We start from the raw sequence: 26586 nt of genomic DNA on the forward strand, positions 1-26586 counted from the left end.
GTTATTAACCTTAACGACCCGCGTGTAAATTCAGTAACAGTGGAAAAAGATATAATATGTATTTTAGAACGCACCGTTTTAAGGATTGTCATATCATTAGACACAGCTTAAAAAGATTAATCGCACCAAAGAGAAACGGGATGCCCTGTGTAGTTTTTTAATGCTTGTTGTCGTTAGTTCTAAACTAAGTGTAGCTTCTTTGAACGACAATTTCAAACTATAATTGCCTCGCTAAAGAACAATGAATCAGAGGAATAAGAGTGTTAAAGAACAATGAATTTCACATAATCAATGATGGAATACAGAAACAAAGATAGAAAGAAAATCATTGCATCATAACCAGAAATTCTTCAAAGCTAAGAACACCATCGCCATCAAGATCAAATTCACTAATCATAATCTTACATTCATCAATGGATTTTGACTCACCAAGTCTCTTAAGCATCCTTTTCAGATTCTTAGGTGTAATAAACCCACAGTTATCTGTATCATACATTGCAAAAGCTTCTCTTAAATCTTGCAATTTCTCTTCTTCTCCACCAGCTTCCATTAGCCTAACAAGATCCTCCAAACCCAACAACCCATCTCCATCTGAGTCCAATAACTCTACTGCCATTTCTGCTTCTTTAACCATAAACACCTTCCCTCCTATTGAACTTAGCTGATCACTTAATTCTGATGGTGAAATCTTCCCATCACCATTTTTGTCCAAGTGGCGAAAAATAATTTCAATTTCTCTTGTTTTCCTCATAATTCAAATATACAGTATTACTGTTCAAAGTTATTTATCAAGAAAAATGAAAAATCCTTTCAAGAAGATACTTTTTATCAGGTAGCTTGGATTCTGGTACGTATATGAACGTGTGTGTGTGTGTTGATATATAGGGCCTGTGATAGAAGAGCGATTTTGATTTGACCCGACCCAAGTTTACCATGAATTTTCAATAGAGTGAAAGAAGCGTTCAATGGAGAAAGATACAAAAAGAGGAATACTGTAAGGGCTGTGACCCATAAAAGATAGCAAATCAATTAAATCACTTGTCATTAAAGAAGAGTAAAATGTTGGAGTTGGAAGGAATCAAATCCTTTTATTTTACTTGCATTGCCTCGCAATCACTAAAAAAGAGTTCGCAAGGAAACTGTCAAATGGACTGCATTTTGTAGTTTGTTTCACTTTCAAATGCTAAAACACAAGGATACTAGTTTTTAGCGGTCTTTTCAGGGCTTTGTGTTGGTCAAATTCTTTCAAGTTACTCCGATAAGAAATGCAAGAAATTGTATATAATTAATCAGTATACAAGAAATTCATAAAGAATCATTCTTGGATCTTACAACAATTTGACCAGCAACCAAAACAGTAGTGCTGCGTCTGCATGACATCAAAATGAAACAAAATTTATGAAACGAAGAATTGAAACATCCAAGGAAAGGAAACATCCTCTGCAGGTTGATTCCATATCAGATAACCATTTTACACAGGACCCTATAGGTACAAAGCCAAATTAATTCCTTGTTCGTCATGATTCATCATTTGCTCTGCCGCTTCAGAATTATCATATCTGGACTGATTCTTTATGAACATGAATCCCTGATGCTGTTAATTGTATCACCGTGGCCATCACTTTCCAAGCTTTATTTGGATCAACATGGCTGTTGAAGCTCTTCCAAAGTATTTAATTCATGCTCCTCTTTTGATCATTTTGTTGTCGTTGCCTCGTAGGCAGATAAAATTTTATTCATGTCTTCAAAATAGGGCCAACTTTTTTGGCTTTCCTCCTCAGTCTTGCTTTCCTGTTTACAGTAGGAGGAATTTGTCACTAAACAATATAATAAAAGAGAATCCATCAACAGGCAGCAAGATTATTAAATCAACAAATAAAATTAGGAGAATCTGCATTATCAAGTCCATGTAGCACAACACATGCACACTGGCCATGATTTTCATCGCGACAAGTTAATTGCTGTCACAGTAAAACGAATTTACTTAAGTCTTTCAAATGCCTGATCATATTGGAAAAGGCTAGAGGTACACAATGTATGCGCAAGCAACAACTTGCAAACGGGAATTTTATTTTTCTATGAGTAGGGAGGGACTTTGACACACGAAAAATTCTAACACAGAAACAAACCTCATATTTTTGAAGTAAGGATGCCCACAAAGATTTGCACTGCGCAGGACTTCGATTGATCCCATCAATTATCAAGCTATTCGATATCTCCTCCCAGAGAATCATTCTTCCCTTTGCAACTTGAAATCTATCATGTAATTTCCCACGCATTTTTATCAGTTTCTTAACCTCCTCAGGTTTCCATTTATTCTTTTTCAGACGCTTAGAAGGCTTTGGTTGAGAATTTTGCATTTCCGAAGTCTCGTCTTCACTGTTCCTACCACCATCTTCCTTAAACTCTTTTATATGTTCCTGATTTGGAACTGAAGTGCCTACAGGTGAAGATGATGCAATGAGTGATGTCCAGAAATCATCTTGATCCTCAGAGTTGGAGGAAATTCTGTCAGACAAGCTGGATGTCGAGGTTGCCATCTCATCATCAGGTAATACTCTTCCAACTTCAACATCATCAACTGAACGATCCATGCAAGGGAAAAAACACAATGTAAATGGTGAACATCTGCTCTATTAATGAGCCCACACCTATTAAGCTATCCAAAACAGAAAGTGGAAAATGTTGAATTATTTCAAAATTAAAATTAAGATCAGTATGAATCTGGAGCTCATCCTGGCAGCTCATTAACAAATCTCAATCCTGCTCAAGCCAGGATTTCCAGACACCAGCAATGGTCAAGATAGCTTTTATAATCAGCAAAACCTTATGCGCAATAGCGCACAATTTGGCTATGCTTTGTTTGTGGCCCAAATTTCTTGGTTTTGCATTTTTACTATATTCCAGCAGATCAACCAATAGTTTCACCTGCCAATTGACTTGAACAAAGCAGCATCTGCAAACCCTAAGACATAAATTGTGCAACCACACAAATACACAGATGCACACATTCTCTCACATCCACAACTGTACACACATGTGCACACAGACACACACACACACACACACACACACACACACACACACCCCACTGAGACATAGCAAGAGAGAGAGAAAGAGAAGACCTTCTGGATTTTGCTGTGATGTGTTATCTAGCTGCATATAGCCATTGCTTTCTAACTGCGTCTTACTTGAGCGGTTTCTTTTTGGATATCCATCTACCACTTTTTTCAATGCTGATATCCTAAAACCAACATCAGAATTTCCAGATAGCCTTGTTTTGACCTCATCAGCAAGAACTGCAGTGGGGTTTTCCACAGCAATGGCAATGACTTCAGGCCTTTTACTGCTATACTTTCTTACCATCTTCCTCAAAATCTCAGACACTGTCTTTTCCAAGTGCGATAAAGGACAATTCACAGGACAGCTTGAAAGTGCAGCATGGGCAGCTTTATAAAGAGCATCTAAAAGTTTCCCTTTATCCAGCCACAAGCAGCGGGTTGTGATTCTTATTTTTCCTTTTATGGTATTTTCCATTAGACCCTCTGCATTTTGAGGCCGTAGAATTTCCATGCTGTAATAGAGAAATGTTAAGATGCTGTAAACACATTGAACCAAGATGCTAGAACACATTTCGGTATCTAAATGTTCTACCTGACCACAATAATGCCATCTGTGGCGATTTTTAGTCTCTCATCAACGCAAAGTTCGGTTGATGTGCCAAATGCTTTATCTCCATCGCTATACATCAACTGTAAGAAAAGACTGCAGTTAATAGAACATTGCTCGACTAAATCATTACAACCGAGGAATTCAAATCTTCAGATAAGACTAACCTGCAAATTTTCCTTGCCAAGGGAAATAAACCCGTTAGATAGAACTCTTCTGTTCCTTAGGTGGGAAACCCCAAGCATCTCTCCATTCTTTATAACCTGAAGGATTATCTTACCTATTTCATAATTTGTATTTCAAAAAATTTCAAATAATAACACCGAAATAAACCACCCATATGCAAGACTTCTTGGAAGTCTTCTAGTGCCATGCAAGAACACAAATAAACAGACAGTCCTTTTCACAACAGGAAGGAGGAAGACCTTTCAATTGACAAGGTTAAGCCTTTGGTTAGGTTCTCAAACAATTTTCAGTACAGGTGAACAGAAAAGCAACACACCCACTAAATACTGAAAAAATATGATGATGTAAGCTAAAACTTTAAATTACATAACATGTAACTTAGGGTTCAAAAATCAACAAAAATATCATATCATAACACTAATCTCCAAAGGTCTTTCTGATCAAATTAATATCATAATTTGTTAGCCACACATGCTGATGAAACCATGACAACAGAAAGTTGACTCACAGTAGTGTGTCGAATTCCAGTTGATTTTCCAAGTAATTCATGCTCTTTCAAGAACAAGAGTTCTCCATGTATGGGAAGAAAATGCTGTGGCTTCACAATTCTAAGTACTTCTTCCTGAGGAAATTAGATTAACAGTTAGATAGTTCTCATTGAACTAAGGGACCCCTTGCCTCGAGATAATCAATAAAAATATAACAAACCACCAAAGGGAAACATATGAATACAAACCAAATTTAGAAATTATTATGTGACTAAAAGGCATCACCACATGCAAAATATATATAGTTTATGCACCGTTATCTAAGCAAGTGACCAATGTTCACCGCATCCACTTCTCGGTAGTTCTAATAATGATAATAAAATTACTAATAGAAAAGAAGAAAATTAATAACAATATGAGATAACCAAATCAATTTGTTAATATCATGATAATATTAAGATGCGATATGATGCCAATGAACAATTAAATGTGATCCCAAGGAGAAGTATATATCTTACTAGTTCTCCACGATATCCATGGCCTGATGTGTGCAGCAGTTCGTTCTTACCCATTACTATAGTTGACCCAATGTCTGATATACGGTTCAGCATCTTCATCACCCTAGATTCATTACCAGGGATTACCTGAAAGTGAAATATAAAACATCTGAAGATACCTAATTTCAACAATAAACCATAAATAAGAGTGATATCATAGCTGTATACCCAAAAGTCAGACTAAAAGCTTTTTTGAAACAAGGAAAAAACAAGGTAACACATAATAAATCAGTGACAGCAGTTGTCACCAAACAGATGAAGGAAAAAAAACTTTGAGTGTAAATTTAAAAGGTTACTAATTCAAATTGTTTTGTTGAAATTATTAAAAAATGAGTAAATGACCAACTAAATGCATCATTCTTTTCAATGATCAAATCACAGAATGAAAATGAAAGTAGATCAATATGTTGGCCATGTACTTTTTGCAGCTCTCTTTAAAATTGCCATGTAATACCAGAAATTACATTTGGTACTTCTAACACTAGCAACATCCACATTACACATCAAGGAAAAAAAGGAAATCTAAGCACCTTACTGAATATAGAATGATATCTTCCTTAATGACATTTGATACTTCTAACACTAGCAACATCCACATTACACATCAAGGAAAAAAGGGAAATCTAAGCACCTTAGCTGAATATAGAATGATATCTTCCTTGTTCAGTTTCAAGGAATGACTACTCCCATATGATGCAAGATTAAGTGCAGCACGTGGCTCTGCCTGACACAATAGCATTGACAGTTACAAGGATAGCTAAATGGAATAGAAGTGAACTAATCAGGTAGCTAGAGCAGCTTACTTGTGATCCAGTTGTAACAATCAGCAGATCCTTTGGAGCATAGGCATCGATGTCTTCCACTTTCACCTACAAAATAAAACAGAGATGTATGATGAGAACAAGATTAAAGGTATCATTAGAAATATGGCATTCAGAACCATGATTCATACAAAATGACTCAGAAATCATTACCAAAGAAATATCATACGGAAAGAGTCCTAGATCTCTCAGCAAAAAGGCCTTGTGAAACACTTCTTTTCTCTTTTACTTGATTAAAAGCTTACGAAATTCATTGATAGCAGACATATTCAGACCAGTTAAAAGAAATGTTTCACAAGTCAACCAGCATACATCATTGAACACTCTAAAGCATGATGCCTAACATAGTATCAAGTTCTGCCCCTATGTCTTGCCCATGCTTTTCCACTGTTTGATTCTTTTTCAAAAATCAATAACCATATTTCTATTCCTCTCCAGTGTTCACCCCTAAAAGTACCTTGCCTCAAAGATATTCCACCAATACATACAATTTCAAGCTTAAAGTGCTTTGATGACTAGATATATATCATATAAATGCTGGTCAAGACTAGAGGCAGATAGTCTCAAGTTAGACTATAGCCCTGTACAAAGTTAAAATAGCTAATAACAGCCAATATTATGGATTTCAAGTTCCATAATCGAGGTAAATTAAGTTGGGAAGAAAGAGTGTTGTCATGTAGAGTTTTATGTGATATTTATTGATCTTAAGTGTAAAGGGTAGACTAGGTATTTCAATATACTTCCTATGTATAAATATATGTATAACCATTGTTTACATAAGATAAAAAAATAGAAACTTTTCGCTCTTCACATAAAAACAACAAAGAGTGATGTATGAATAACACCACATTTTCTCAACTCAACATCAGTTAAACATGATGCCACAAAGAGCAAAAGGATAGAAACAGAAACTTAAAATCTAACAAACAAGTAATAGAAAAACAGGCAACATGAAGAAATTCTTTAAGTGTTATTACAAGGGTTGATGGATCAATTGGTGCCTTCCCATCCTTCCAAGCTGCATCCAAATATGTCCTCAACGACATGCCGACAAAGACCTAACACAATAATCACAATATCACAACTGCTAGGCCATGTATTCTATCTAAGAAAACCAACATGCAGTAGCAACATAGTAGAGAAAAGAAACAACTGGGGAATACATACCAACTTTCTACCAGTCAAATCTGCAGCAGCTTTCACACTCCCTAGACGGTGTATATTTGATGCAAATTGAGTAGTAATGACCCTTCCTTTAGCTTCTGAAATACGTCTCATTAGTGAATCTGCTACCACACTTTCACTAATTGTCCTTCCCGGAGACAGTACATTTGTTGAGTCACTCATCATCTGAACAGGGACATGCACTAGTTACATCTCAAGATTCAAATTTAATGAAAGAAATGAATTCACAATGCATCTATAATAGAACTGCAGACCAAAGTACCATAATATTCAAAAATTAGAATCAATCAAGAAGAGAGAAAAACGAGGTTAAGGATGTGATGAACATTACAGGAAGATTAAAAGAGAATATTAAACCTTGCGTCATGGCATTAGAGCCAGCGTCCAACATTGAAATTTTAAGCCAGAATACGTTACTTTAAACAAGTAAATATGGCTTAAAAGAATTATAATCAGTTTGTTCACATTTTTCTCCACAATAAAAAGTGCCATTTGAATGTACATCTTTCCCATCACCATAATATGCTATCAAGAAACAGTTTTCAATCAATTATGGTGATGTACGAGACTCCTTCTCTTCATCCAACAATTCAGAACAAAGACAATTGGATGCTTTCTTTTGTGATTCCCATAGAGCCACCATCTCTTGCACAAAGTTAAACCAATAATTTTGCTGCATAGATCATTTCAATATGATAAGTTGACAATGTAGTACATACTTCCAGGAGACTTACCAACGTAACTCCTTCTTTTGAGAGTTCCTCCAATGTTTGACGGTCAAAAACTTTCCCATCCAATGGTGATTCATCTATCTGCAGATATAAACTTCGTTTACAGTTTATGGACTCAAGTGAAAATGAAAAGATGCATCGATCAATAAGCTTACCTTCCAGTCCCCTGTATGAAGAATTGTACCATCAGCACAGCGAAGAACCAGACCACAACAATCAGGAATAGAATGGGTCACCCTGATTGGCTCTACTTCAAAAGGTCCAGCTGTAAATTTCTTCTTTGCTCTAAAAACTTTAAGTCTAGATGGAACGAAAATCCCATTCTCCTTCAAACGTTTTTTGATCAACTGTTATAAATGAAAAAGGAGTATACCTTTATAGTCAACCACATCAAAGAGGAGAACTGCTGTGTTAATGTTCATAAGTTTGGAAGTATGCTTGAATTTGCACTATTTATTTGATTTTCTTTTATTAAAAAAGAATACTTAATTTAACATCATACACTTAAAAATAAAAGGTTAGCAACAATGTATGGATAAGTTTCATAATAACTAATAGAAAAATCGTAAAAGCAACTGGACATGTCAGCTTTTGAAGTAAGGTAGATTTTATAACAATTTGAATGTTATGCATGTACAGATGATTAGTTCAACTTGATATTTACCTCCATTGTAAAAGATGATGCGTATATTGGAGTACAGGAATCCAAAGCTGGGATAACCTGATTGATTAAGGACAGAATTATTGTAAGCTTCAAAAGAGAAAGAAGTAAAACGCTTGAAATAATCATGAAGAATAAAGATTTAAAAGAATCATGCATGATTGAGTAGAATGTTGTGGCCTACAAAGCTGAAACCTTCCAGGAAAACCCTTAACCAATTAAAACATGAATATTACACATGAAGACCAAGACGAAGCTTTGTTTGTAATTTCCAGTTCCATCCCTCAATCATCATCCCGTGCTACTTACTAGATATCTATGTCTCAGTATTTTGACTGCACACCTCACTGCAGGCTAGAAAGGAGAAAATAAAAAGAAAAAACCACCCTGCCACTTTGATTGTGCACCAGATACCTTTAAGGAGTGAAAGCAAAATGAGCAAGTGAAAATCACTCTGTCAAGCATCAAAGTTGAGACATGACAGCCATTGGGAATGTGCTATACAATGAAGATAAATAAGTCATCTAACTGTGAGCTCATGCCAACTTATTCTTAACAAGACTGCCACAGCTAACCAATTGCAATGCACCAAGAGAACAATTAAATCTGAAATATGTGCAAATACAGGCATGCGTCCCCACCCCTGGCCATCAGCCAAGGCACCATTACGACTCTCCACTTCTAAATAATGACTGTTGACTCAACTTGCCGCACAATTCATCAATAACAGAATGTATGAGACTACACCTCGTCAGAAACTAAAGACAAGGTGTTAATGGCAGAAACCTTGATAAAGTTAACATGCTTAATAGACAGATATTTCTTCTGGAAGTACCAAGTGAAAATGCCTTTTCCAGGAAGTGGAAGGAAACTTTACCCAAGGCAATGCACCGATGTGATCTTCATGCCCATGAGTTATCACAACAGCTTCAATTTTGTGTCTCCATTTTTTAATAAATGTGGTGTCGGGTATAATTTTTTGGACTCCAAGTTCATCATAGCTGGAACGTGGCATACAAAAAATGCAATGTCAAGACATTTGATAAAAACACTTCTAGCAATATGGTTGTTAGTATGCATTCAAAAGAAACAGAAACTCCAATTTCCAAAGTGCATTCCTTAAGCTGTTATTTGTATCCACTAAAATGTTTGATCCCCTTGCTATTTCATTGAAGCATTTGAAAATTGTTAAATTACTGATTAAGTAACTAAAGCTGTAACAATTTTGAAGGACTGAATGAGTAAATCCTGCATTTGAAATAATTATCCACTTGAAAGAAAAGAATGTAGTAAGAACCGATACTAAATCCTCAAGGAGCAAAACCGTGGCCAAATACTCACTCGGGAAACATAACACCAGCATCAATAAGTATATAGCGGTCATGATTCCCAACAAGCATGCAATTCATCCCAATTTCACCCAGACCACCAATTGGAACAATGCGGAGGGGTGGGCCATCAGACCCTTCATAAAACTGTTCCATTTTGCGTTGAACGGAATCCTCCATACTTTTCCCAGCTCCTTCCATTCTTCCCTGTCTTCTGCGTGGTGCTCCGTATCCATGACTGCCTAAAATGAGATAACATATAGACATAATAACACAAACATCAGTTTCAGTTGGGTGAACCCTTTTGTTCTTTCACTCTTCCTAAATGATAAGAGAAAATGGGATTGCTTTAGGGAATGCTCATTGTGTAGTTGCTAAGAAACCATATCAAATGAAGTAAAACCAAACGTTAAAACCATATACTTCTTATCATCTGACACACACTATATTCAACCCTCTTTCAGCAATGAACATAATCTGAAACAACTCTATCAATTCATATTTTAAATTAGAAAAAAGATAACAGGATCAAAAGAATTAATAAAACAATCGGTATGTTGACTCACTAAGACATTATATCAACTCTCTTATCTTAATTCAATATATAAACTCTCTTTTCTTAATACGTTCTTTGTGACGGTACGCACTCACTGATTTAAGGGGGGAAAATATATATATATATATAAAATAAATAAATAAATAAAAACTGAAAGAAGGAAACTGATATGCTCCAGCACGCACCAATTCTAGTAGGAGAGCCAACAGAGCACGAAATGGAAAACTTGCTCGGGCTCCGTCGGCGCAAAAGACTGAACGGACATGGTGAAATAGCATTTATAGCGGCCATATTTTGCAAGTGTTTAGGTCTACAAGAAGTAAAGCATGTAGAGCCAAAGTTATAGTGCAAGAGAGAAAAGCCTCCCGAAACTCCTAACTGCATGTGTTTATAAGTCACAGAGATTGGATACTGGAATTGAAACCCTAGAATTTTGATAGAAGAGGTTTTAAGATTTTAGAGTGTGATTGAGCTTTGTTGGAGCGGGAAATTGAGTGGAGTTAACGAGTGAGCCAATGGGGCATTTATTTGTAAGGTCGAGATATAAAATATCTTTCTTATCATTTTCTCAGAACTGGATGAAGCACTGTAATGATAAAACTCCCACACACGTGCCTTCTCAAATAGCTACAATAGAGAAAATATAACTATTAATTTAATTTTTTTAATTAAAAATATTAATTAATATTTTTCAATTTACCTTCATTTTTATTCAAAAATAATAGTTACTGCATCGTATTTTATTATTAAATTTGACCATTTTGACTTTTTTTCTTGTTGGATTTAAATAACAATTTTAGAAAATTAAGTAGTATTTAATTATTTTATTTCAATTTTATTATTAATTAATAGAGAATTAATTAAAGGTAATTTAGTCTATTACCTTATATCTTTAAAATAATCATTTTCTTCATCCTTATACAAAGTTAAATGTATGAAATAAAATTAAATAAAATTAATTTATTTGCATCATTAGTAACAGTATTAAATGGAGTAAAATTTTTGATGAGATGGGATAGCATGAATCATTTTTCTCTTTAACTAGTGGTTTCGAGTTCGAACCATGAGTATAAGAACTCTTTAAATACTCAGGAGCGAGCATTTTGCCCCTCTATGTAGGCCTGCCCAGATTAATCAGACCAGTGGTTTTCGGCTTTGAATACCGAATGTTTAAAACCAAAAAAATGAGTAAAAAATTATTACAACTAAATTATTAATAAAAAAAAATTAACAAGTTGGAGACATCAATGGTGGAAAAACCATGATGAAGATGATGATCATAATAATAATAAAAGAACATTTAGCTTCTGTTCATTGAGTCGTTACACTGATCATACAGGCAGGTCAGTATAGTCATAGAAACAAAATGGTCGTTATTTTTCTCTATCAAGTCTCTTTCTCTTCACAGTCTTGCACTCGAGATCTCTTTCAGCTGTTGCTTCAGTGGGTCTAGTAAAACTTGAGAGCAATAGCACATCCTTTAACTCATCTTTGAATTTTCCCAACACTTCAGAAACCAAATCATTCCCTTTTTCATACTACAAAAAGTTAAAATAAAAAAATAAAAAAAAAAAAAAAAATCATCAGACATCACAGTTCTTAGGCTGCACTACCATATTCAATTGCTGCTACTGTGGGAAATGCTTAAGAAAAGCAAATGAAGTTAAAATAAAAGGTCAAATAATACAACATTTGCGACGGAATCATTTTTATTGTTGATCTAATACACCTCCAATTGCAAAACAAGGTCCAAGAAAAGAAGAAAAAAAAAAGTAGTATCTCATCATAAAGGAGAACAGAAAATATACCACTTCAATTTTGCCAAGAGCATATTCCAACTTCTTACTAAGCTGACGGTTTTCCTCCATCAAAACTTGAATCTACAATTGTGAAAAACAAATAATAATCCAAGATAAATTGCAATACCTATTTATCATGAACAAAAATAAATAAGACTAAACATGCTACCAGATAAACAAAATCTAACCTTCTTTTGGGAGTCGATATACAAGCTTTTATACTTGACATCCCCAAAACTAGGGCCTTTACTAAAGAAGGTTTTCTCGGTTGCCTGCCATGAATTTCAACAGGCATTTCATTTATAGGGGCTAGTCAAATAATAAGAATGGAAAGAGAAGAATTGAATAAGGCTAGTTATATGAGAGAAGTTGATACCCTAGAATTCAATGAATCTATGGTCTTTTGCTGTGCCTCCAGAAGCCGTATAATATAATCAACTTTTTTGTACAAGTGTTTCTCATTCAAATTAGTCTCCGGCAATTCCTCATCAACAGGCTCATCTTCTTTCTCGCTTTCACTTACAGTTATTGCTTCAATAATACATTCAATGTCTTGGTTTTCAGTAGACGTAACTGCATTTTGAAGACGGTCAGATCGCCTAACTTTAGCAGGCGTTTTCTTAACTCTCTTTCCAGAAGACTTTGTGGAAGAGTTTGCTTTTTGTAATTCAACCTTCTCCAAGGTAGGATTTAGGCTTTCAGGCTGTACTTCCCCATCCTGAACAGATGGATCTGTGCTCTTATGCTTCAAGTAGAATAAAATAGCTTAATTTTGTAGCTTCAAATTCTATCATGAGATATTAGAAACTAATTGTGCACCAAAAACATGTAGTATTGTCAACTCAGAATACAGATAAAAACAGCACAAGCATCCATGTGTCTTGTGTGTCTGTGTATTTCCAAAAAAAGAAAAAACACATAGAATAACAAAATAATCATCACTGATCCTCCACATGGTAGCAACTAGCAGCCCATGCCTTCAGTTTATAGCCTTCCTGTGTTCTTGAACTAGTTACACCAATGTTTCACTTTCAAGAGTCAACTGTACCTTACAAGTGGTAAATTGAGCTTGAACCTTGGATGATAAAAAAATAGGAAATTGAGGAGTTTCAGTTTCTCCTCCTATAATTCACACACAAACAAAACATACCAGTTTGTGAAAGTTAAACAAGAGATAAACACAATAATATGCAGAAGAAGAATGTTCACGATAATGATAAAAACAAAAGCAAAGATTGGAAAAATTTGTCTCCACCTACGGACATGAACTATGAAAGGTATAAAAACTTCAAACCATGAGCAGGATTCACCAAAAGCGTTATGCCTCTCCTAAAACCCTAATCCCCAAATAACTATCCATAATTAGAACGAAATAAAACGAAACAACGATTGAGTGCTCTTTTATGCTTACATTAAACAACATCTGCAATGTAGAACAGAATAAATAATAAATCAGAGAAGAAGGAAGGAAGAACAGTAATTGTTGCTTGCCTTGTTCGACTTCTGTGCAAATTTTGAAGCGCTAGGTTTCTTACCCATCTTTGGCGGACAAAAAATCTTCAAAAACACAGAGACAAAGTGAAGGAGAGTCGGAGAGTTCAAGGGGACGTGGACAGAAAGGATATTCGACTTTCGAACAGTCGTCCAACGTTAATGTGGTCCGATACAAACGACAGAAACGACGGAGTCAAAAGTCCATTAATTGAGTTATTGATCTTTCGACCCGTTCAAAGCGAACTTCTCAAATAACACGAACGGCGTAGTAGCAAAATTAAGCACATTGTCACGTTGTTTTCTTTTTTTTTTTTTTAAAAAAAAAAAAACGACCCTGCTTATTAGGTTATGGGATTGGTAGTTTCAAGCAGTTCTTTTTCTGTTTTTTCTTTTTTTTTTTTTTTTTTTTTTTCTACAGAATGATGCACGACCTACATGTTCCAAAGAATCGATGGCTCGTAGTGGGTTCAAGACTCCAGCGACATCAGTGCCAAATTAACATAATTTATCAAGCTGCTTTTTACACGAAGGACCGGAAAATTTTTACATGCCATCCACAGAATTACCCTTTTTGGATCTAACCAAACTAAAACAATGGACACGAGATCAATTATAAAAGCATTGCTGCAACTCAAAAGTGTAGGCCTTAACTGAACCATCTTTGATATAGAAACGAAGAATGGTCTGATAAAAATTAGCAAATTACAGTTAATGTTACAACATCAGGTGCTGGAAACTTTAACAGTGATGGTCGTTAAGCTCCATTGGCATGTCCATGGATCCAAGGCAGTCCCGGTTGAAGGCATTGCTTTGTATCTGGTATTGGAACTATAGGTCCAAGAAAGATGCGCCATAAATCAAGTATTATCGTTACTAACATTGCAGCACCTAGAGCATCGACAGCCACTCTCGGCAAGTCCCATGAGTCACCAGGTTTCTCATCAATCCTGTTTACATCAGTATACCCCACAAGGAAGAGTAAGAATACTTCCATTTTCAGAACTGGAGTGAGAATATCTTCGATATTGAAGAAAAGGCACAAAGTCATACAAATTAATTCAATCATTTCATTTTCATTCTCTTACAGGATATCATGTCCACCCTTAAATACAGTACAAATGAATCGTGTAACCCCACTAAACATACATATAAAATTGAAATCAGGTTACCGTAAGTAGAAGCATACAATGCTGACCATATCACTCCACAATTTCTACATACTAGGGGCATAGTTTCACCAAATATCAAGCATGGTCTATAATACAAAAGATATTAACATTAACACACTGAAGACCATTTATGAGTTATAAATGACTGGAAATTCAAATTTAATAGTAGATTTATTTCTTACCTCAAAAACATTGGGAAGCTCACAATGAAGTAGATGGCATAAAACAATGACCCGACTGTATACATGGAAGCCCGGTCCACAAACTCATAGTAAGGGAACTGCACATGTTCAAAATATGATGTCACTGTCAGCACCTTAATTCACATACAATGGATAAATTATGATTTAAGACTTTGACATTAGCAGCCAGTATCCAGAAAACCAGAAATGTTTGAACAATGCAGAAACAAACTCAAATGCAGGCTGAATGCATGTAGATATATTTAATTAAGGATCAATAGATAGAAGTTACTAATAATAATAGTGGACAAAACCTCAGTTGCCACGTACGTTAGAAATGGCTAATGTCTCCAGGTATGCTATGAAATATGCAAGAGCCAAAATCCATGCTGCCTCAGTTGCCCAGCGAAGTTTATCTGGCAAGTGAGCAATCGCATGCCGTAGTCTGCGAAGTGTCATATTTGAGGTGACGTGGTAAAACAAGAAGCAAACATGTGTCAGAAGGAAAGTTGTGTGTGGTACCTGCGCAAAATAATAGATCAGAGTAAGTGTATAAGCAGAAAAGCAAATAATGGTGAATAAAAAGAGTTTCTTGCTTTATAGCTTACATCATTCATCTTCCATGATGGAAATGTATACGAAGCTCCCAAAACTGTAAAGAAATAGTGTGTCCAAAAGTAATTTCCAACATAGCTGAAAATGATTATCCATAGACTGGCCTACAATAACAATAATAACAAAATTAGACCAATTGCCATTTAGTTTCACACCACCTAAAAATCACATATAACTTTAAAGCACACAACAAAAGAGAAGTGGACATTTTTTTTTTTTTTACAAAAAATGAAGGAAGTGCATATTCATCAAAGGATACTTGACTAATTTAGCATTTCTCCTTACAAAAGTTTTATGGAATTGATTAGAATGCAATACTCATAGGTATTCCAAAAAATTTACTTCTACCCAGTCGGGTACCCTTTTCTGATTTTAAGGTCACAAGGATGGAGTTTGAAGTCACACTAGTATACAAATATCTGCAATAAAACTTCATGGAACAATTGAAGAAACATGGGATGAGAAATTACCAACTGCTACAATCTCCTTAGATGAGACAGAAACATAGGATAATTGAAGGACTTCCATAAAAATTAACAACTAAATAAGCATGTTCGCAAAATCATTTAACATAAAAAAGGGAATATTCACCAAAAATTGAACAAAACTAGCTATGGGGTTAATAAATGGAAAGCATGGATAAAATGATGCAGGACCAGTAATTAAGTTTCATAGCTGCATAACCTCTTGGGATGGGAATCAAATGTCGAAATAGAAATTAGAATGTTGTACAGAAAAAACACTTGCCTTGACCCAATACCGGTCCTTCCAACTCAAGCTACTATCAGCCTGCAAAGGCACGCAACAAGTAAGAGAAAAGGATACAAAAATCCCCATGAAAAAAAAAAAAAAAAAATCAAGAATGTACCTTCCCAACAAATATCATTGGAATCAAGAACGAAGGAACTGCAGAAATCATAGCCAGGAGCAAATATTCAAGCTCTGTAAAGCTCTGCCAGCAAAATTAGATATAAATTAATAAAATTAAAAAGAAATTATGAATACAAATCAATAGAGACTTTTTCAGCTACGTTCAACATCTAAATATACAGCAAAAGCTATAAATCTTATTCCATTACCTACACCACCATGTGGACACAGTTCAATAAGTGTAAAAATTCATAAATACAAACTAAATTGCGCATAAACTAAACCTACATTACCGAATTGAAAGCAAAAGAAATTCTCTTAAAATCAAATTTCCTCTGTAGACAACCATAGATCACCTCATATAGTTTGTAAGGAACCACAACCCCCAAACAGAGAGTAAGCCAGAAAGGAGTATAGCAGAGGAAGAAAAGCTCGCCCCATCTCTTACTCGGGTTCGGGGCCAGCCATAGACTCGAACTACAGCAACCTGATTTCGTACCTGCAGTGTCGCTAACTGAACAATCACCAATTTTTCATCAGCAAGAAACCCTTTTCAGAGAGAAATCAGGAAAACAAGAAAAATAATGGATTTACCGCCCATTTATGGATATAGGTGGAAAGCGTTTAGTGATTATGGGATCTGGATAGAGAAAAAGGAGATTATTGAAGCTGAGTTCAGCGCCGGCAGTGTACTACCGTGAACGAGTGTTTCAAAGAGACCGTGTCCAGCCAGTGATACAGTGACTAACTGACGATGCCAGGTTGGAGGTACCTATTTTCATCGAAGGGGCCATATTTTTAACTTAAAATAATGCTAATAAACCAATTAAATTAAATGAATAATGAAGATATTATTAACTCCACCTTGTTTATTATAATGCAAATAAATTTTATGCTTTTACCATTATATTCCAGAATTTTAACTTTTATCAATTTTATCTCAATTTGATAAATAATCGTAATTTTATTTGATGGGCCTTCAATAAATCTAAATAAATAAAAATTAATCTTCTAAAAAAAAGATTGATAATATTTTCAATCCATAAATAGATATGTTTCTTTCTTCAAAATTTAAGAAATTAATTATTTCATAGTTATAAGAATTCCAAATCAAAACTTATGAAATTAATTATTTTGTAGTCATAAGAATGCCAAATCAATTGAAACATATATTTTAATTATTTTTAACATTTGAAATTTAAACCATGATTTTTTATATTATTGAAAAATTTGAGAAAACTAATTAAATCACTAATATATTTGACATAATTTTATAATATATTTATAGATATTACAAAAGCAAATTTATACTTGTGATTGTGATAAGGGAATATGTTAGGATTCTAGCTGCAAGATAAGGTTTGGGCATTGTTCTGTGTTCTACGTTAAAAGTATTAGATTTTACTACGGGGTTGATATGAATTTAAACTTTTTAATTTCAATGATTAACTTTTAAAGTGTGGTTCTTAAAATTATAACAATCGGTATCATCATTTTTCCAATTGAAATTGAGAGGATAATGACACGTAATTGTAGTATTCGCATGGAGCTAAGCAGCCACGCTGGTATTAGTTGTATTCAACCATAAATAATACTTAAACTCAAATAATCTATTAAATACACGTAGAGCAATTGATTAATAAGCCGGGTGTAAAAAAATATTATCTGAAGAAAATTATTTGTCTAAATTAGATTTATGATTTCATTTATCAACCTCACCAATAAACTTAACCATTCTTCAAAAAGTATTTTAAATTTTTTAAAATATATAAGCAGAAATATTTTATTTTAATAAAAATATTTAATTTAATCATTTTAATACATAAATATAGCTAGAGACTGGTTTAGATAAATTTTTCCGCCCTTACAAATTAAACACGACAGAAAAGGCCAAAACATCGATAAAGACTCGGCCAAGTTGGGTCCCCCACAATCCCTGATTGCATGTATTAATGTGTACCAACCAACCTCGCCCATGAACTCCAAGTGGCAAGTCCCTGTCTGAACTCTGGACCCAATTAGCAATGATGACCCATCTTTTGTCTTTCTCACAGTTGGCCACACAAACAACAACAACCTACATTTTGTGTGTACAGTACGCAGTGGCATGCAATACACTTGCGGACTTTGCCCAAGACCTTACTCTTCCTTTACCTTTGTCACCCACTCCAATTGTGCTTATAACAAAACAAGCAAACAAAATGGGTACAATCTTCCCAACGAACTTTGTCTCTTTCGGAAGCAGAAATGCCATGCGTCAATCAACCAGTGCACTTTTCTCTAACCACTCTCTGCATGTAAAGCTTCAAAGACACTATATGATATGAACATTTACTACTCTCTCTCTCTCTCTCAGTATTTGTGTTGTGAGAGAGGAAATGGGAAAGGGAAGAGAGGCGCTGGTGGCGTGCAGTGATAGAAGTATGGGGACTGGAATAACAGTATGGGATTTAGAAACTGGAGATCGTCTCATGCATATACCAACCTGTGCATCACCTGCTCATGGATTATTGTGCTTGAGAGACCAGTTTCTTGTAGCTTCTCAAGTTAACAAGCATGGATCTGTTGGTGGCGGGGCTATCTTCATCTGGCAATTGAATAAGGTAATTATAAACTCAATTTTCTCATTCAATTATGTAGAATTAGCACTCAATTAAACAATCCATTGCACAAATGGATACCAATTCTTTTTCAATTACTTAGAGCTGCTGGGGTTTGAAAAATTGCAGTTACGGTGTTTGGTTAAAGCACCAAATGAACCAGAGATTTGTTCTGGTGATTATTTATTAATGGTCATTGGTTAGGGAAAATTAATTTGTCGTTTATTAATGAGCCGAATGGATAAGAATAAAGATGTACAATCTGCCTTCCGTCTAATATAATTAAGAAATCCGCAGGAGGTAAAAAATCCAATAAACCTAGTAATAAAGCCCAGTCCATAGAAGGTACGAAAACTTCACTAAGCCCCATAACCAAAATCTCAGGACTTTTAACTCGACGTCCCGTCACCGCATATCGTCAAAAGCTACACGTGCCCAACAAGGAGGTCGGCAGAGCCAGAGACTTTAAGAAACATTTTTTTGGCCCAGCCTCAAGAGTAAAAGTTTTCCGTCCAATTGTCGCGGCTTTCCGGGCGGGAGGGATCGCAAAACTTTTTCGTCGAACAGAAAAATTTTCCCACGTTTCCGTCCTTAAAGAAAACCACAGAAATATTTAGTCCAGAACTTCTCTCTCAAAACAAACAGATTAGAAGGGCAATCTCCTCTCTCTCCTCTCCCTCTACATCTCACAGAAGCTTTCCTACTAAATGATTCCAAAACAACAATCCTCCATCTCTTTCCCACCAAAACTCACTTCAAATCAACTCTAGTTTTCTAAGCTTACTGTACGTCTCTCTTTTCTCACAAAACCCACTCCCAAACCTCGATTACAGACCTCCGGTATCGTCGAAGAGATGGGGGAAATCAACTACCTGCTCACCATCAAAGATGGCGGATTCGAGCTTAAAATAAAGGCAAAAACCCTTCTTGAAGGCATGAATCTAGGAGATAGCACTGTTCTTCATTGCACCTGCTTAACAGTAACTAATTTCACCAATGACCAATTCACTGATGGTTTATCACCGAAACTTTAACATCTCGACACTACTGATTTAGCTTCTGCTTTTATTGCTTGAGCTAATTTCCCTCACATGTTTGTCAATTAATTCGAACGTTTCAAGGAAACTCTAATCAAATTGAGCAACCTATTTGGAATCTGAATTTGGTTGCCTAATGTTTTATGATCAATTTTTTAGCCTCAAACACCACTTCGGAGCTATCCACTTGAAGCCATTGGGCCTATTTCTTGCACCACAGATGGAATGTACCTTGCAGGCGGTGCTCCTTCTGGAAATGCTTATATTTGGGAGGTTAGTATTTAAATACTTTACTGTCAGTTCAATGACAAGGAAAAAAAAAAAGATGAAAAGAGAGAAAATCATATGATTTTGGTTGAATATCATGTTTATCTGGACTTTATTATTATTCAAATATTGACTGTCTGATTTATAAAATACTTTTAACTTTGTGAACAATTAGAATTTTTTCGATTTCAGATAGGCATATGATGATCTAAACATTATATGAAGTTATAGTTTCTAATAAGGTTGCTATGACATGTAGGTGGCTAATGGAACGTTGCTCAAAACATGGCGTGCCCATCATAAGTCTTTGAAGTGCATGATATTTTCCAGTGATGACTCTCTTCTTATATCTGGTTCGGATGATGGTATGATTTGTGTGTGGTCTATGCTTAGGTATGGACTGAATCTTTCACTATCAGCTTCTTTTGCATGGTAGATAAAAGGTTGCAAACCAAATCCAATAAATGATCTAACTATTCTTAATATCAATTCTATGTAAGTTTGCTAGATATGGGGAATTTAGAGAGCCCATCTTCATTGTTACATTGTTCTTTAGAGCATTGTTCCTCCATAAGTGGTCTGTTAACAACATCAAGCTCAACTTTTATATCAAGCTCCTTTGATGCCACCTGCAAGGTCACTAGATATGTTTTCACTTCATATTTCTGTCAAACTAATTTTTCTTACACAAATAACATAATTTCGATTTTTGCAGGCTTGGGACCTAGTCTCAGGTACACTAGTTCAAACTCAAGATTATCCAGTCGGGATAACTACTATTGCCCTTCATCCAACAGAGCAATTCCTGTTTGCTGGAAGTATAGATGGAAGAATATTTGTTAGTGTGCTTAATATTGAACTAGTAGATGATCCTTTTGTTGTTGCCGAAGATCAACTGGTTGTGCTAGAAGGACACAAGTAATGTCTAATGTATGATGCATACAATTTCTAGATGTCTGGTGAAAAATGAATTCAGTTGCATACATGGGAATAAGTAACACGTAAGATATAATTGCATATCTGAGTATTCTTAATCTGAGAAGTTGCTATTTTTAGTCCATGTATCATTTTAGACGCAATTAAACGTCACATTGTTTCCTATATTTGAAGCCCACAGTTGCAGGTTGTGATTGATTAAACATCAAAAACTTGTCTAATGTATGATGCATAAAATTTCTAGAAAGCTGGTGAAAAGTAAATTCAATTGCATGCAAGGAAATAATAACAATTTGAAATATAAGTGCATATCTGACTATTCTTAATCTGAAAAGTTATTTAGTCCATGTATCATTTAGAAGCAATTAAACATCACATTCTTCCCTATTTTTGGAGCTCATAGTTGCATGTTCTCATTGATTAAACATCAAAAACTTGTCTGTCATTTTGTGGTGGTCACAAACTAAAGTATTAGGCTTTCATAATTAAATGGATTGAAATTGCAGACATGGGGATTCTTATACTTTGGCTATTAAATAATATAATATAGTTACAGAATTCCTACTTCCCTGCAGAGGATCCATAACTGCATTGACCTTCAGTACATTGGGTCTGATATCAGCATCTGAGGATTGTACCATCAGCCTATGGGATGCTGTTAGTTGGGTGCCGATACAAAAGTTTAATTGCCAAAAAGGTAACTCTGATCTTTATTTTGTGTAATTCTGCTGAAACAGAAAAAGAAATTTTAGATGGAAGATATTTTGGTTTTCATTTTGTTTAGTACAATTTGAAATAACTAGCAGCAATTTGCGTCTTTAATTCTGTTTTTCTTGGTGAATGTAGCTCTTACCAAACATTTGTGTTCAATTGTAAGCAGGTGCAGTAACTAATATGGTACTGATTCCACACTCTTCATTGCTTCCTTCGTCAAACCATCAAAGAGTTTCCTATAAGTTCCGTGTGTCTTTGCTGCACAAATGTCCCCTGCCAGCAGCCAACTCATCCAAGGGAACAGTTACTCTTCTCCGTTCATGTTCTTCTGCTGAGGACAATCAAACTTCTCCTGATTTCATAACTACTTCATTGGACCACCATATATTTGAGATGGAGGTCTATCTTTTCAATACTTACTGCGTTATAATTATATACTACTTGACATACTAAGCTCCATGGCCCATATGATGCCCTTGGGTTTTTTTTATTTATTTATTTTTTTTTTAAGAGGGTTTTGGGGGGGGGGGGGGGGGGCGGGGAGCTCGTTGGGGTTGGGGTTGAGGGGAGCCTTGGGCCCCCCAATGCCCTAACCTCCAAAAAGGTTTTAAGTTTTTCTTACAAATTTGTCCAATTTGGTTTAGACCCCCCACCTAATTGTGGAGTCTGGCTCCGCCCCTGTGCATCCTTATATGTGAGGATGATCAGAAGGTGCTAATTGTTGCTACTTGTTGTCTTAGTTGTTGTTACTAATTGAAATATATTTGGATAAGCACAGAAGATACATGCTTATTGCCCTGTTGGTATGTGACCAGGAAGAACGCACACCTGCAGCCTTGCAGATTAAACTAGAAACAAGCACAGACCAACGGATGTGGGTGACAAGAATGACAAAACATGTCATGGAAATTAACAAGCATTTGCAATCTCATCTGCTGGATTTGATGCAGATGCGGTTAGTACGGAATAATAAAGACTCACACACTACCAGAAAGAACAAGAAGATTAAAATTGAAAGTTCACCGCTTGACAGTTCAAAGAGAAAAGCTATTACAGTCCCAAAATTTAATTTTCCATGATATTTAAGCAGTGAGATAACCTTTAATTGGCTATAAGGTGTAACTTAAGACAACATTGTCTGCCTGTTTCATCTTTGAAATAATTGCAAGCAATGGTATCATGGTGTTCTATCTGCTCATGTTTCTATGTGTTTACTATTATGCATTTGTTTGATGTATTTTAGGATTTTGCATGACATTCATATGTAGTTGTTAAAGAAGATCCCTTTCAAACTGTGCCATGGAAGCCAGTAGTATGGGAATTCAGAAGTTTGAGCAGGCTAGATAATGCAGTTCTTTTCTTTGAGGAACACAAAATTTATATGCTGCAGATGTAATATATTTGCGGATGGCTTTATTTCAACAGAGATCATTCAATTGCACTGTTTGTCACAACATCTAACCTGTCACTGAACGGCTTCACTTTAATCCAAACCTGGTCCCTGTCTGTAGTAAATTTTACTTTATATTTCTTGTTCCCATAACTAGAAAGTTGTTGATTTCATCCGTTTTTGTTCCTTCCTTCCCTTTCATCTGAAAAACCTTTTTGAAGTATCAATTAACGTTTTGGAAATTAACATGCCATCAGCTTTATTCAGCAATTTGTTAATGTGTCATTTCCTTTTCGTTAATTATTTGCCTACTTATTTACCCTTTCTTCTTTTCACAGGAGAAAAATTATTATATCAACCAATATATATATATATATATATATATATATATATATATATATATATATATATATATATATATCTTTTTTTTTTTGAGAGATTATAAATTTTAAATTCAGTAATTCAAAAAACTAATGTAACCTGAAGGTTCCCCTTCTTCCCTTCATTGACAACCATAGGTCCCAGCACCTAAAGCGATTTTCATTAGTAACTAATGAAAACAAGTGACTTGCCGTTTCTCTGAACCACATGCTATCATCGAACGAACGGTCCTTAGCATATGTGGGGGAATCGGACAACTCTTTGACATCTTTAAATCACAAAATATCTACTGGGAATTGTGCGTGGATCCCACATTTAAAATGACGTGGCAGGCAAAACAAATGCCATTTTCATTTCTGTTGATCCTTCTCTGATCAGTTTTCAGTAATCTCCTTTGGCCTTTGCCCATGATCGCGCTGAGGCGCCAATTAGCGGCTGCTGCCGCGATAACGGTTGCGCCAGCCGCTTACCGTTTCCTTTCTATCTTCCGGTTGTACACCACCGCTGGTGTAGCTCAACCGCAGTTCAACGGCGATTACTACTACGACGACAGCCAACGCTGCGAGCCGAGTGGCATTCTGCTTGGGACTGCTGCAATGGCAGAAACTGAAAGCTCGGTTCCAAGAAGGGGAGTGCAGTGGGCGTTTATAGGATATCCACGCGTCAAGAAGCGCGTGTACGCCGAGACACTCTCGAAGCTTCTAGAAGTTCCTTACGTTTCCATGGCGAGTCTCGTTCGTCAAGAGCTGAACCCTGGAACTGCTCTCTACAAACAGGTCTTAACTTCCATGGCTAGTCTTTTGATTTGTTTGTTTTTTGTACTTATCTTGGCATCCTCTTTTACTTATATATTTATTTCCTTCGAATTTGTTATATAGTTTTAATTTGTATCTTGAAGCCAAGTTTCTTTGTATTATTTTTGTTCACTGATCTTTGCCTGATAAGAATCTGACGTGACTTGATTTTGAATCTTGATGAATTAATCTTGATACCGACCAAGGTTATTTTGATAATTATCTCATGTCTCAGAAATGTCAGACCATGTTCATGCAAATTCATGCTGCTGCTTCTGTACTATTATTTTGTGTTCTAATGGAAACATTGCAAATTGCAATCTGGCACTCACTCTTGTCTTCTACTGCTTCTTTTCTCAAGTATAGATTGCAAATGCTGTGAATCGTGGGCAACTTGCTCCAGAGGATATCCTTTTCGGCCTTCTTTCTAAGAGGTTGGAAGATGGTTATTACAAAGGTGAAACGGGGTTTATTTTGGATGGAATTCCTCGTTCAAAGTTCCAAGCTGTAAGTTTTTACTGGCAAATTCTTGTATAACTGACATGATAAATAAGTGCCTTATTTTTGGAAATTGATTCTGTTGTCAAAGGGGTTACGCAGTTATTGACTTCTTCATTCGTCTTTACATGCTGAGCTTTTGTGTTTATTAATACTAATCTGTCTGCATTATTTTCATTTTCTCTAATCTCTATGTAGGAGATTCTTGATGAACTCGTTAACATTGATTTGGTTGTGAATTTTAAATCCGCTGATGATTTCTTGGTAAAGTACCAAGAAGGTAGTATCTTTGCCTTTGTCATGAATCATCTGAAAATAAACAATTTCTATAATACAAGTCCTGATATTACTTACAGTGAACTCAACTGAATCTTCCACTGTTATTGCAGAAGATGTCCGGAAAGATAAGCTTCAAGCCTATGTTGAGCAGGTAAATGTTAACCTTTTATGCATATCTTCTTAACGTCTTTCCTACTTCCCTGTTGGAATCATATCTTTTTCTCGCACGACATGGTTTATATTCATTTGTATTTTTTTTTTTCACCTCTTGATTTTTTGGCCCATTTTATATTTGCAGTCTCCCCTTTTATCCTACTTGTTTCACTTCCAACAGGAGCTAATGATACAATGCACTTTTTCATCAATGAATACTGAGCAACTGATTTAGGTTTGTGAGTTTGTGACGGTTGTATAAAGTGAGAAGGGGACCTACTCTCATATCTTGTGAGATGGATTTTGGGGAACAATTATTTTAAAAAGGACGAGGCACGTTTGACGCACATCAATGTGCTAGACAGGGCATGACGGCCCTGTCTGATCAATGAACACCTACCACTCTGGAGTTAGAAATCCTTTTGTCCCAATTTCAAGGAAAACAACTCATTATTGGAAAATGTCACTATATTAGAAGTTCTATGTTCTATAATTTTTTTCATATTTTTCTCTCAGACAAACCACATGTCTCTGAATAAGAGTACATGAATTTATAGTTTGCAAACCATCATTGATATCTGCAATTTCATGATCTTTTTGACTCTGTTATCTTTTCATGCATAGTTTCATTAAAAGTAGTTCCTCAAATTTGAACTTTTCATTTTTTATCCTCAGAGCAAGCCGTTAGAAGATTATTACAGGAAACAGAAAAAGCTTCTAGACTTTCAAGTACAAAGTGCCTCTGGAGAGACTTTGCAGGGGCTTTTGGCTGCATTACATCTGCAACATATAAATGCTCTATGTTGTTCAAAAAAATTGACTTCAGGATCCAGCTGACTCTGAACTTCCTCCTTATCAATTTGAGTTTCAGCTTTACTGTAAATACAAGTAATATGAAAAGCATTATTAGCACAAACATCTGCAGCGAAATTTAATTACTACATAGATAGGAATCGTATATTGCCTCCTCTTTTTTTTTTTTTTTTTTGGTTCTGAACTGCGAACAGTTCTGAGAATGCCAGCCTGTAATATATGTACCTTTGGCAAAATAACTTGAGTAAGCAAATGGAACTGGTCTTTTGAGATTGTGCTGAAGAACGAACTTGCAGCCTGTAATATATGTTCTTTTGACACCAAGTAAGCCTGTACTATATGTTCCTTTGAGATTGTGCGAAGAACTTACTTGCAGCAATAGCTTAGTGATTGGACAATTATTGGTGTTTGCA

The 26586-nt window shown here is 35.5% G+C and overlaps 5 protein-coding genes and 1 non-coding gene across 12 annotated transcripts; 2 read left to right on the forward strand and 4 right to left on the reverse strand.

Annotated features, from left to right (window-relative positions):
- Window positions 1–263: 263 nt before the first annotated feature.
- Window positions 264–900, reverse strand: LOC105640213 (calcium-binding protein CML38). The gene has a single exon (XR_016318529.1). It is a non-coding gene; the product is annotated as a calcium-binding protein CML38 (transcript).
- A 350-nt stretch (window positions 901–1250) lies between these two features.
- EMB2746 (RNA-metabolising metallo-beta-lactamase family protein) lies at window positions 1251–10743 on the reverse strand. Its single transcript, XM_012224471.4, has 17 exons — window positions 10368–10743; window positions 9640–9868; window positions 9176–9299; window positions 8302–8358; window positions 7793–7984; window positions 7641–7718; window positions 6889–7071; window positions 6699–6779; window positions 5704–5769; window positions 5532–5624; window positions 4862–4987; window positions 4364–4477; window positions 3837–3932; window positions 3655–3752; window positions 3126–3574; window positions 2130–2581; window positions 1251–1791 (listed from the first exon to the last, which is right to left on the reverse strand). The coding sequence occupies exons 1-17, from the start codon at window positions 10564–10566 to the stop codon at window positions 1696–1698; spliced, it is 2733 nt and encodes a 910-aa protein (XP_012079861.1). The 5' UTR covers window positions 10567–10743; the 3' UTR covers window positions 1251–1695.
- Window positions 10744–11430: 687 nt separating this feature from the next.
- On the reverse strand, window positions 11431–13759 carry LOC105640215 (hypothetical protein). Of its 2 annotated transcripts, none has more exons than XM_020681762.3 (5): window positions 13473–13759; window positions 12358–12699; window positions 12170–12253; window positions 11991–12062; window positions 11431–11720 (listed from the first exon to the last, which is right to left on the reverse strand). In XM_020681762.3, exons 1-5 carry the CDS (start codon window positions 13518–13520, stop codon window positions 11556–11558), a joined length of 711 nt encoding a protein of 236 aa, XP_020537421.1. In that variant the 5' UTR covers window positions 13521–13759; the 3' UTR covers window positions 11431–11555. The 2 variants fall into 2 exon arrangements, with proteins under 2 accessions (XP_020537421.1, XP_012079862.1); XM_012224472.4 differs by having other exon boundaries at window positions 12358–12726; window positions 13473–13755.
- Window positions 13760–14115: 356 nt separating this feature from the next.
- On the reverse strand, window positions 14116–17091 carry CPI1 (cyclopropyl isomerase). 2 transcript variants are annotated; one of them, XM_020681970.3, is made up of 8 exons: window positions 16906–17091; window positions 16668–16810; window positions 16310–16393; window positions 16189–16230; window positions 15435–15545; window positions 15157–15348; window positions 14827–14924; window positions 14116–14422 (listed from the first exon to the last, which is right to left on the reverse strand). In XM_020681970.3, the coding sequence occupies exons 1-8, from the start codon at window positions 16910–16912 to the stop codon at window positions 14230–14232; spliced, it is 870 nt and encodes a 289-aa protein (XP_020537629.1). In that variant the 5' UTR covers window positions 16913–17091; the 3' UTR covers window positions 14116–14229. The 2 variants fall into 2 exon arrangements, with proteins under 2 accessions (XP_020537629.1, XP_012079863.1); XM_012224473.4 differs by having other exon boundaries at window positions 16668–16825.
- Window positions 17092–18448: 1357 nt separating this feature from the next.
- On the forward strand, window positions 18449–23063 carry LOC105640217 (protein ROOT INITIATION DEFECTIVE 3). Of its 2 annotated transcripts, none has more exons than XR_016318548.1 (8): window positions 18449–18914; window positions 20108–20221; window positions 20475–20608; window positions 20716–20851; window positions 20931–21133; window positions 21727–21848; window positions 22032–22576; window positions 22681–22806. XR_016318548.1 is itself a non-coding variant. In XM_020681946.3 (8 exons), the coding sequence occupies exons 1-8, from the start codon at window positions 18690–18692 to the stop codon at window positions 22942–22944; spliced, it is 1431 nt and encodes a 476-aa protein (XP_020537605.1). In that variant the 5' UTR covers window positions 18454–18689; the 3' UTR covers window positions 22945–23063. The 2 variants fall into 2 exon arrangements, 1 of the variants encoding a protein (XP_020537605.1); XM_020681946.3 differs by having other exon boundaries at window positions 18454–18914; window positions 22032–22264; window positions 22681–23063.
- A 712-nt stretch (window positions 23064–23775) lies between these two features.
- LOC105640218 (putative adenylate kinase 7, mitochondrial) lies at window positions 23776–26458 on the forward strand. Of its 4 annotated transcripts, none has more exons than XM_037640618.2 (5): window positions 23776–24412; window positions 24797–24937; window positions 25127–25208; window positions 25321–25358; window positions 25506–25961. In XM_037640618.2, the coding sequence occupies exons 1-5, from the start codon at window positions 24044–24046 to the stop codon at window positions 25593–25595; spliced, it is 720 nt and encodes a 239-aa protein (XP_037496546.1). In that variant the 5' UTR covers window positions 23776–24043; the 3' UTR covers window positions 25596–25961. The 4 variants fall into 4 exon arrangements, with proteins under 4 accessions (XP_037496546.1, XP_037496542.1, XP_037496539.1 ...); XM_037640614.2 differs by having other exon boundaries at window positions 23782–24412; window positions 25318–25358; XM_037640611.2 differs by lacking the exon at window positions 25506–25961 and adding an exon at window positions 26036–26458 and having other exon boundaries at window positions 23784–24412.
- Window positions 26459–26586: the final 128 nt, after the last annotated feature.

This window comes from Jatropha curcas, chromosome 10 (genome assembly GCF_041381405.1).
Source record: "Jatropha curcas cultivar XTBG-Jc1 chromosome 10, XTBG_Jcur_1.0, whole genome shotgun sequence".
Classification (NCBI taxonomy): domain Eukaryota; kingdom Viridiplantae; phylum Streptophyta; class Magnoliopsida; order Malpighiales; family Euphorbiaceae; genus Jatropha; species Jatropha curcas.